Here is a 12,301-nt window from a genome sequence, read left to right on the forward strand (position 1 = left end):
ATGTGTACAATGCATTGAAACTTACTTACTGAAGTACCACATAGTTTACAATTTATTTAAGTTTAGCAGTTATTTCATACTTTTCCATTAAAAAAGATTACTGGGTATGTCTACCTAGTAGAATTCATTCCTTATGCGTGATTGGCTAGTCAGTGTTATCACGTGATATTACTGAGTTAGGTGTATAGCTTAATTATGTCACCCGCTTAGAGTAAGCCATCCTTGCTCAGTGGATATGACACTGGACTGCAATTTTGGTGACACAGGTTCGAACCCGGTCTCCGACACAATTTTTTTTAACATTTTGGTATTATTTTTTACAATCATGATATCAAAGCGTAACACATTCTATTAAATAATTGTCCTGAGATTCGTTACAGAAAAAAACTTTTTTTGGTGCCAATCTGGTGTACAGTCTCTTTAGCATCATTTATTTGATTACAGTCTTGATTTTTTTATAAAATTGTTCCCTAAAACAAAATGTCTGAAAATGGTCGAATCTTATTTGGCTTAGTCTTATCAGACAGGTTAACAAAGCATCATATTACTATGTAGATCACAGCAGCTGTGCATGGATTCCCTAATACAAAATGTCTGAAAATGGTCAAACCTTCTTTAGCTTAGTCTGATCAGACAGTTTGACAAAGCATCATATTTATATGTAGATCACAGCAGCTGTTCATGGACAAGTAGGAAGTATATTCGGTTTTGTCAAAGTAATCGCCTTTCCAAATTAAAAATATGGAGTGCAATAAAAGAGGGCTAGCCACAAGTTAGCAATAAAATGCACAAGCTTAAAGTCCCACCAACTATTTGTGAACTGCCACATAAAACGATCCTCGGCACTCCAGTGTATTATAATCTATATCATATTATATAGGTTTATATAATACAATGGGGTGCCGAGGATGCATAAAACATGTTTAATTTGTATATATACATGTAATGGAGATTAACAGGTAAAAATGTACAAAATGAATCTAGGATAGATCAACAATAAATATAGCTTAAATGAACCTAATATATCATAATACACATCCAACAGTTTAAATAAATTAAACCATACCTCTTAAAGAATCCTTCATCTCTTCTGGAATGTCACACAGCTGGGCCGCTACATGAGCAATAAGGTCAGTGAGTTCATCTGTGTTATCCGGGTCAAGGTCAAGGGCAGTGAGAAATGAGGTCAAGGCCTCCTTATACTGGTGGAGGTACTGCATGGCAATGCCAAGGACCTTGTGTGCCTGGAATACAAACAATGAAATAAGTAACATCGCTCTGAATTTAATAAAGAGATATCATTAAACATACGTTAACCTGGTCAAGGGCAATGAGAAATGAGGTCAAGGCTGCTTTGTACTGCATGGCCATGCTGAAGACCTTGTGCGCCTCAATATAAAGCCTTAAGTAAACAATAACAGTACTTTCAAAAATGTAGGGAGTAATGAAACTGTCAGACTCAGAAATTGATCTTGCTATTAGTTAGGGACATTTGTTTCATTACACACTGAATACAGCCGAAGTGCGATATTTCCCGCTTGAGTATCTGACTGTTTTGTGAGTGTAGGTACATAATTAATATACTATATGCCATCAAATTATCAATTTCTTCTGATATTTAGTTCTAATAAGGAAAACAATGAATACTAAATTTATATATTAACTTCTTCAAAGTACATTAACAGTCAACAATTGCATTTGACAATGTATAATAATTTTTCACCAAATCTTCTCCAAAGTCAAATATTGTTCTATTCTAACTGAAACAAGTAGTGAACCTGAAAGTTTCCTGGGTCCTGTCCAACAAGGAACTCTGTATCACGCTGTGCGCTGATGTAGTCTTTCATCTCTATACAAGCAGCTGCGCGAGCCAAGAGCACATCCGGGTTGTGTTCGTCAATCTCGAGAGCCTCATTGTAATATTTAATTGCCCCTGTAAAATCATTCACCTCAAGGGCTTTGTCGCCACTCTCTCGCAATGAGCGCATCTGTGGGTAAAATACTAATACTTCTATTGAAATGGTATCACAGATAATTATTTTTAATTAAACTAGATAATAAAAACTCCCAAGCCTTCATTGGCATTCTGGAAACAGTTTTTTACACATAAATGTCTCTCTTGCAGTGAACATATCTGAGAGGTAAAGTTAAATAAATTAAAGAGACTTGCTCGCTTTTTTGTAATATGCAATTTTTTTGTATGATGAAATAAAATGTGGCAAACAATAGGAGTGTTGAAACTAAGATACCAAAAGCTGAAATCCTTCAGCAATTGTTGACATTTGCTCTAATATTGTCTTTGAAAACCAAAAATCAACAGATATTCAATGGTTATAAAGTACATCTCATGCTTGCGTATATTATAATTTTTAGAATAAATATTATATAATGACAATAAAATTAGATATGTACAGGGTTTTACAGTGTAAAATTTTGCATGGTGCCTATAAAAACTTCATAAAAAATAAGCTAAAAACAAATAATGCATGCATGAAATATTTTATAAATAATTGATAACCGGTATTGGTCAGTTTTCGATTTAAGATAACCAATAATAAAATTTGGCCCGAATCCCAACACTATGTTCATGTGATTTGTGATTCTCATGCCAGTCACTCAGAATGCAGGAGACATTGTCAAGCATGGGTCAGATATATCGTATAATGTACCTCCACAAACTCCTCTGCCTCGCTGATTGGTTCGCTGCCCTCCACAAGACTGGGCAAGCTGAAGCTTGGGGCGAGTGATGCCCCATATCCGCCTGACCTCTCCATACTGCAGCTTTGCTAAGTTATCTAGCCAAACATGACACCTGCAAGCAAATGATAATTATGGTTTACTTGTAATAATTGGAATATATTTGATGAGGCTACATTTTTTATCTCCGTGCATAAACATGTACCACATTGCACAGACATTAGCTAGGGATGCTGTCACTAGTGTTGGAACAAGCTGTCATATTACAAGTTAAGCTTACATGTAGATGGTAGTACTCTATGCTTGTGTTGTAGTGATCATAAGTTTGATCACCCACTCACTGGACATTTTCCCAGTTTTTATCACTCAGGTGTCAGGTGTTAATATACATTGTATATACATGTAGGGATGATTGCCAATAGATCACTTTAGTGGTCAAGAACATGTAGAAGAGGAGGATACAGTGTTGGTAACCAGTAAAACAGTGTGCAAAAGACAATTTTTATTCTTGAGTGCATTAAATGTGTAAATTTGTTATTACTGCAGTCATGGGTTCAAATCTTGGCTAGCCACAATAATGCGGGTATAAGGATTTTTTTCAACATTTGTATATTAATTCATGAAACACCAATTCAGATCGACTTCTGACAACAATTAAAGCATCGCAATTTAGCAATCTATCTATATAGCAGGTGCCCGTTATCTTTCTGCTCAATATACTTAGCGCTGGGATCTGTCATTCTTGGCTAGGAAAATAACAAGTGGGAAATGGACGCATAGAGTCGCCAAATCAAAAATTATCAAAGACTCTTAAGCAGCTTTTTATATGGACTAAAATATTGGCTGGAGATACATGTACCTGGCAATTTCCTCACAGGTTTACTTAACTGCTGATTTCACCTTGTTTTCTTGGAATTATAATAGTCTACAACGACTTCAACATGTAAGACATTGCTTCATAAAACTTAAAAAGAATGTTTATGGCTTTTGGGTTTATAAAATAAACCCTTTCCCCACCCACCTAAAAATTAAACAATAAATGTATCATTTCATTACATAAGGAAAGTGAATTACAATCAAATCGAATCAGAAATAGTCGCCAAATCTGTGTTACTGATGTCAATTCAAAAACCCATTCCTTGGTCATTTATTTCGACCCCAAACCGTGAAAACTTCAATATTATCCCATCACGTTTCCAATCAAAACAATCTGTAATTGAGCTTACTTGACGTAGACTTAATCGCATTTGGTCCCTCAGTCGAATTATAGGGTACGAAAGAAAATTTTGTAAATCCGTTAAAAATGCAATGTTGTGATGATGAATGAATAAAGAATAACTCAATCAATCAATCACTTCTTATCGATATACTCTTCCACCAATCCGTCCATCCGTCTTCTTGTCAATAGATCGATAAACCAACCCCACAATGATAAACCGTCAACCATCCGAGCCATCAACCAACCAACCGACCAATCGACAGTTAAACAGTCAACCAACCAACCCCAACCAACCGATCAACCAACCACCTGACCAACCGACAATCAATCAATCAATCAATCAATCAATCAATCAATCAATCAATCAATCAATCAATCAATCAATCAATCAATCAATCAATCAATCAATCAATCAATCAATCAATCAATCAATCAAACAATCAATCAATCAATCAAACAATCAATCAATCAATCAAACAATCAATCAATCAATATATCAATTACTATTTATTTCCTTTTAACAATCAATCAATCAATCAATCGATCATTTGATAAATCAATCAATCGATTAGTCAATTAATTAGCATACATGTATCAATCGATCATCGATGAATCAACAAATTATTGTACTTAATTAATCGATCGATTAATTAATGAACCAACCCACGAACACCGAAATTTAACTTTCTGGGGAAGTTAAATTACCATTTACAATAACACCGAAGATAGACTCTTCTAATTGTTATATGGAGTCATATATATAACCTGGCATCATCATAAATTGATGTAACAACGTGTAATGAAGTTTTACGAAATGTCATTAATACTTTTCATGTTTCATAATTTTAGAATATTTTGTCTGTTAGAAACATACATTTCTGGTGCTTAAAGTGAAATTTGATAATAGCCAAATTATTTCATGAAATTTATTACTCTATCCAAACATAGTTGTCAAACTTTATATTATAGTAAACACAGCGTATAGCATTTTTTTTATCAATTAGTCTGTGGAATTATTTTTCTTAACAACCTATCACTACGTCTAAAGATTGTTGCGAAACTTTAGATTGTAATATAAACAGAATGCCCAGCTTTACTGATAATTAAGATTAAGTCAGACAATGGCATTTTTAGGGCCCAGCCCCTAGTGTCCCCTGCGTCTGGATTAATTGTCTCAATTTCATTGGCCATGTATTGGCATGACTTTTTGTAACATCCTTTGTCATTGGATGATGATAGTTTTGGCAATTCTCTAAAAGTTGTGTCTTTCCTCGCTCAGTCACTTTTACTGTTGACTTCGAAATGTTTCATCTCATAATAAAACGAGGAAATAGAAACATTTCTTGATCTTTTTAGATCTCGGGAAGGAGTCACTAAGAGTCGTCCACGCGGCACAAAACTATCAAATGCGGCTAAATCAATAGTTAATCTATATAAATAATTGAACATAAATTATATACACTTGAATAAAGGTCGCTTCTTTAATTACTTGGATACTAAAGTACATTGACTTAAAGATCGTGGTTGGTTTTGATTTCATTTGTCTTAAATTGTCGAATGTATAAAACATATATGTAAATAATTCATGGAAAGTTTAGCATATTCTATCTCACTATAATAGACAAAAAATGATTAACCGAAGTTATTTTTCAACACAAATCTTATTTTCGCTAGAATAATTATTACCGCGAAAATAACCTTATTTTCATAGATTAAACAGATTTAAAACAATCACCTAACTAAATCAGATATATTTCATTTTAATAACAACGAAATCTATTTCATAACAAACTTTTCTTATATATATTTTTTGGGAAAATAAGAGTATTTTGGCAACATTATTCATGTCCAACGGCCCTTCTAATATGGTTAGTTTTTGGTCAAAATACAGGGATTCTTTTAGAACTTAGAACGACATTTGATTTCATTAATCGCGATTGAATTTATAAATTGCGCCTTTACCATTTCTCAGACGCTTAGACAATCTTATGCTCATGTAATCTTATACTTATCAAATCGGACATAATGTTTAAGAAGTGGAAATCACCAGTCCCCGTCCCAAGGCGCTGAAAATGGTGTTCCGCAGGGCTCCATATTGTGTCATCTTTTGTTCCTTATATACATTAATTATATCAGTTTCCGTTTCCTAACTCTTCTATTGTCTTTTATATTGACGAATCGACTTTGTATACAACAAGAATCATAATATGTCTACCATCATAATAGCAAACTAATGTTGACAGCGTGGGCCAACAGCCTACTCATTCACTCAAAAAGTGAAATTGCATGGTGATAGGCTTTTCAGATACATTATAGAATTTGAATAAACAAGCCTTAGAGGTAAATAATACACACGTAGAGCAGGTGGAAAGTCAAAAGGTCATTGGCATCGATAATGTTCACAAGCTAAACTGGAATTACCAAGTTAATTATGTTAAAAGTAATATTCTCACAAAAAAACAACAAACAAACACACACCTTTCTAACAAAGGATACGCAAAAATAATACAATAAAAACTACAGGGACAAGCCAACAAATGAGTATATGGATTCAATGCAATAAGTATAGTATTTCCAAAATAGGAAAAAAGTGCTGTGTTAAAATAAGTCCGCGCAATCATTGTATACAAATGCTTAAAGGAGACACACGACTTCTTTACGCACAATTTATCTTCCACTTTGCATTGTATTAAAACTGAAAGTTGCCGACACTGAATGTGACAGAATAAGCAACGATGTATCGAGCGTCCTACCAGAATATACAGCAAAGGCAATTGAATGTGATGAAGACAGTTAATATCAAACTGTAGAAACTAAGGTGAACACGTCAATGAAAGAAAGAGTGCCTAAAACATCCAACTCTCAGTCACTAGTATAGAGGGAGAATAGACCCGTATATTCACCACACAAGGTCGAGAATGAACTTCTTAAAAGAAAGAGAGGCAGAAGAAGGTGAAAGAGGATAGGAGACGAAATAAAGACGATAGAGTTAAAAGCGAGATGCTGAGGGTCATTGCAAGGGTAAAAAGGGAAAAAGAAACGCGAAAGAGGAAGGAAGTGAGAGACCATATCAAAGCTACAAAAGGGAAAATCAAAACACCAAAAAGGAAAATAAAGAAACGAGGAAAATGAAAATCGCAAAAGGTAAAAAAAAAAAAGATGCAATTTTGATTTGTCAAACACATCCAGAAAATAAATTCACATTGGGAGAAAGTCAGAGAGGCAATTCAGTACCAATATGTCAAAATGATAAATCAGAAGGTGATATACAAATGATTACAAATGGATACAAGACTTATTTATAAGTCTGGTATATGATAACAAAAATATCACGATGAGCTATTTTCCGACAAGGAGACGACCTTATGGCAAGGTAACCAACCATTCCAAATGAATCAGTTGTGTCAACAATGAACCCATAGCAGTTAAAGAACATGAATCAGACAGTGGAGGAAATCAATGAGATATCTTGCAGAGCATTTTACGACGAATTCTGGGCTTTTGGAAATATCAGCAAGATTATAACAACGCGTTGGCTAACACCGTTAATGTTGAAGCAGCCACCAACAAGCTACTAATGTATAATGAACATAAACATTGATTCTATATCATCAACAATTGTTTTATTATGAATTTTAAGCATTGTTCAAAATTAAGTTTTATTTGTGCTGAGAGGTTATTTTACTCTACGTAAATAACGATGATTACAGCAATGAATTTAAGCGAAACGTATTTTTTTTTTATTGTAGATATGAAGGAGCTACTTTAAATAAGACGATTAAAATATTGTAAATTAATTATGTATTGTTATTTGAAATAACATGTTTACTGTTAAACTTTACCATTTTTGTAAATGCTATTTTTAATAAAGAGGTCGCCATTTTTACTTTTAAAAATAACAAGAAATATCTAGTTTTTCGGCCGTGGTAAACCGGCGGGATGACTTTGTGTCTGATTGGGTTGAATGTTCGACATGTAACAGGGTTTGTTTTTTGGTTTAATTGGTGTTGGTAAATTCCTCATTCAGGGCAGCTTTTTGAAAGAAATATCATAATCATGCACAGTATTACAAAGCATTGCAATGTTTGGCTAAACACGTGGTATTTTTCAATACAACAATGTTTTCACCCCTAAAACCGGTAACGGGACGCCATGTTCTGTGTTATTAGTTTTATTGTAGGGCGTCAATATATATGACCAACAGGAACCGATTTCTTGAGAACATTCGTTTAAACTATAATGATCGACCTTGAGGTAGTAAGCTATTTTGCTTGTGGCTTGCAACTAAACGTTCAAATAGAAAATAAAGATATCAATATATTCAATAAAAAATATCATTATCAATAATTATTAATATTTAACAATCGTATACTGGTAGTACATAATGAAGCATAAAATTACTTTTCATATACTTTTATTTCACTAGAAGGTAATTTTATATTCGATCGATATGTTCAGCAATTGGTCAGCAGTATTCCTTTAGCTCATTCGGAACCCCTCGGCCATTTTTTTCAATAAAATGGCCGAGGAGCTCCGAATGCCTTTAGCTAATTAGTTAGCACTTTAGCACGACCCAAAATGGCCTTTTGTTAAGCCTCAACGCAAGGAAGAAGAACAAAACAGGACCGTATTACATCAAAAACAATAAAGTCCGAAAACAATTTGTGTACTATTTTTAGCGTTTTACTCGCTGTGATTACGCTTAAAGGATGATTTGCTTACTTTTCTTCAACTTTTAAATAATCCGAGATCTAAACAGCTCGTTTCCTACTACTTTATCTTATTTGATTAATTTTACAATGATCAATGAGATTTCTATTATAAATTTATGATGGCCAATAAAATCTTAGTTTTATTCGCTTCATTTCAGTGAATTTCACAGGAGGTCAGGGCGAATTCCGCCGGCCTAATGGCAGAATAAAAAATAAGAGTATGATTGTTGCTGACAAGTTCAAGCTCGGTTGGTCCGAAGGTCGTAGGTGCTGCATATACCATCTTTAAAGAGTATTATCGGCATGTTTTTTTCCGCTGCTATCAAAAAAGAAATAGATAAATAACGTGTCATTTGTGTCTGTTACTTTTTTGGACTCGTCAAAATGTCTTTAGACTTCACAGGTTCTAAAGCTAACAATAACATACTATTAATTGACGCCTAAGGTTCTATTTACTTTACCAAAAGTATTATAACGGAAAGCTACTGCGCCTATTATCTGCAGATCTGACTGTATGTGTATGCGCTGGATACCTTTAGGTGATTTCTCTTTAGAAAATTTGTATTTTTCTCTCTAAAAGATTTAAATCAATTCGAATTGAAACCATAGCAAAGCACGTATGACACTATATCATCACTGACACTGAACTAATGAAACAAGCGGCTGGTTGGTTGAACTATTGCGCGATATTTACGCGATATAAACATCCTTATACTTGAGCGAGTGAGCCAAAGGACTGTGTTAGTGGGTAAAATAAATGAAGAAGTTGCGAACAGCAAATAAGTTAGTGTTCAATTTTGACGATTAACAGGAAATGGAGCGGTTTTGCTCGTCCTACGGTCTCCTTGCATTCCACTCCATTTTCTGTAAATCGCCAAAATTGAAGACTAACATACATTTACTTGAACATTATCTTAAACTAATTTGATATTAATGATAAAAACAACATCATTAAACATGTTTAGTACAGCTGAAACTATATTATAGTGTGTGTTTTTTTAACTTTTGAGTGTTTGGCCACATAGCTATTAATAAAAAAAAACTGAATTCATCGAAACAGATATTGTCAAAATCTAAAACATATTTGGATAAATCGGTCATGATCGAAGCGCTAACCAGCATGGCATCTTTTGTTGTAGACCAAACAAGTATTATTGCACAACACGTACGTAGTGAAATTTGATATTTCTGTGGAAACTCTTTATCCTTTCGTTGTATGGTTGGAGAAAAAAAAACAACGTAATATAGAATAAGAAGCAATGAACAAAATTATTAGTTAAAATTATTCTTCTATTAATATAAAAGGCAATCTTACGCGGTTGATGTTGAAACTCATTCAAACCAAAGTTTCGGACGTGCATGCAATCTTATGAACACATCTATATAAGCAATTGTTAGTAATAACAATACTTCAAATACAACCATAACAAGATGACACTTCAGTTATTGTCTAAAATATGTAGAATATCCAATTAATTATATCATCTAGACTACACAATTTTCTGTCCGTCAATGAAATTAGTTGTCGACTACTTGTGCTCCAACAGGAACGATAAAAGCAAAAGTGAAGAGCATTTGTACTGCAAGACACGCAATAAATAGGAAGACGTCCAAACATCTTGTCACCTCCTGCCATGAGACTTCAGTTTTAACGTCAACGACAATTACCTCCTCCAAGAACGCTTCTTTGGCTTTCCTAGACGTTGCTTTCGTCGGTCCCGGTCGTTTTTTCCTGCTTCTCTTTATCAACAATGATTGTCTGACTATTTCGGACTTTTGCACACTTGCAGCATCGTTGTAACTGTTCCCTCTTACAATAGTGACATTTCAAGAAGAGCAAAAACCGTTGAAGCCATCTTGGCACTTTTTCGGTCTCTGTTTTGTGGAATAGCCGCATTTCAAGAATGACAATAATCGTTGTTATCCCGCTGAAGAACATCATGCAGACGACATAGTAGCATAAGTAGGACATGGGCGACGATGATCGAGGCAACATATCCATGATCATGTTTAGTAAGACAACAAAAGACAAGAAACAAGTTACAGAAAATCCTATTCGCTCTCCAGTTTCAACAGGCAGCCAGAACACAAACCCGTTCAGGACTACCAGAAGCAAAACTGGCGCTATAATGTTGAACGCATAGTAAAGGGGTCTTCTCTTTATCACAATCGCTGCTTTCAACGTTGGCCACTCATTCAACTATTTGGTTTCTACACTTGACCTGATAAACTCCCATTCTCCATTTTCTTCGAAAAGTGTAATGTTTATCTTATCGTTGGTTTTCACAAAGTCTACATAAGCAACATCATGATCCCAAAGCACAAAACTAAACGAGCATGACTGAATGTCAAACGGGTAAAAGGTCACGTCTGGGGAGCATGTTGATTGCACTTTCACTTTCGGTTTCCAAACAACAACACCTGTATTAAGATAGTACCTGGGTTTGAACGACATGCCACCAATTTCAGGGTCCAGATCGACAGAATTCAGCAGAACGATCGGCGGCGTCCATATTGTGCCATGTGGAAGTAACAAAGAGTCTAAATTGTAATTGGCTCTTCCGTAGAACAGTTCATCACTGTCCAACCCAGAGGCTCGGACAACATTGTCTGTCCAGGTCAAATTTAAATACAGCATGAGATTCAGCGACCCCGACACTTCATCCATGTCATGAAGGGCGAGCAACTGTATCCCTGTTTCAATATACAGTTTAGTGCTGTTTGTTCCGGTTCCCAATAATGGAAAGAATTCCGCTGTACTTACATTGTTAATCTTGTATAGATCAGCTAAAGTGTAGAAGTAATCCATTTGCATTTGATGACGCGTTTTATTCTGAGTAAGCGCAAACGGCATCAAATTTAATTCAAGAAACAGGCATACCACTATGAAAGAAAGTGATTTCATTTTCATATGATTTTGTGTATAATTTTATTGATAATTTTATTGATACAGAATACTTCTCCTACTAAATTTCAACCTCAAGTTTGAACGCTTTTTGAAAAGCTCGTGTCAATATATAATTAATCAAGACTGGATTAGTGTTGTTCTGTAGGACAAAGGTATCTCTAAGAAGCTTAATTTGAAGAGGTTCAATAATAAATATTTCCAAAGTACATCCCATTTCTAGTATTGCTGAAATCTATAAACTCGAAGTTTTATTGTTCACTGCCAAATCCTATTAACGTTCACACTCATTTTAATACCCAACTAAAAGTAAGTTAGTGTTAAACAATCGGAAATTCCAAAATCTGGTTGAAGACTAACCTTTTTTTACTTTAAATTACTTGAAATGGGGTTTAAGCCGAAATGCGTAAAATATAGGTCAATGCAATTTAATAATAATAATAATAATTTTAATGCATTATCATGTTTAACCCGTTTGGCTTAACGATCGGAACAATAAAGCACATTATTTGTGTTCAAATATAAAACATATCGATAGCTACGTGGCCACAAATCCTCCAGTTAAAAAAGTGCCAAAATATCGCTAATATTTTATACCTGTTCACAAATAAAATGCTTCTTGTTTTGATCATTTAAGTCAAATGAGTTTAACATTATTAATGCATTAAAATTATTTATTTATTTTCAACCATGTTTTATCGTGCCCGTTTCAGAGTTATGGAATGGTACGATACCATGTCCTCCGTTTTAGGCATCCTTCTAATTGAA

At 34.3% G+C, this 12,301-nt stretch overlaps 2 protein-coding genes across 3 annotated transcripts in view; both read right to left on the minus strand.

Moving 5' to 3' along the window:
* The window catches only part of LOC128224761 (tetratricopeptide repeat protein 28-like), a 30,145-nt gene extending 26,241 nt beyond the window's left edge, over positions 1-3,904 (minus strand). For both annotated transcript variants that reach the window (XM_052934785.1, XM_052934784.1), the window contains exons 1-4: positions 3,772-3,904; positions 2,670-2,812; positions 1,779-1,988; positions 1,067-1,244 (exon numbers count right to left, since the gene is read on the minus strand). In XM_052934785.1, coding sequence (XP_052790745.1) covers positions 1,067-1,244; positions 1,779-1,988; positions 2,670-2,774 — 493 coding nt within the window. In that variant the 5' untranslated portion in view covers positions 2,775-2,812; positions 3,772-3,904. The remainder of the gene's footprint in view (positions 1-1,066; positions 1,245-1,778; positions 1,989-2,669; positions 2,813-3,771) is intronic.
* Positions 3,905-10,828: 6,924 nt separating this feature from the next.
* Positions 10,829-11,437, minus strand: LOC128223383 (neuronal acetylcholine receptor subunit beta-3-like). The gene has a single exon (XM_052932663.1). The coding sequence runs from the start codon at positions 11,435-11,437 to the stop codon at positions 10,829-10,831; it is 609 nt and encodes a 202-aa protein (XP_052788623.1).
* Positions 11,438-12,301: the final 864 nt, after the last annotated feature.

Source organism: Mya arenaria, chromosome 17 (genome assembly GCF_026914265.1).
Source record: "Mya arenaria isolate MELC-2E11 chromosome 17, ASM2691426v1".
Taxonomy (NCBI): Eukaryota; Metazoa; Mollusca; class Bivalvia; order Myida; family Myidae; genus Mya; species Mya arenaria.

Excerpts from the sequence above, each read along its gene's own strand:
- LOC128223383 (XM_052932663.1), bottom strand. The coding sequence starts at position 11,437 with ATGGATTACTTCTACACTTTAGCTGATCTATACAAGATTAACAATGTA.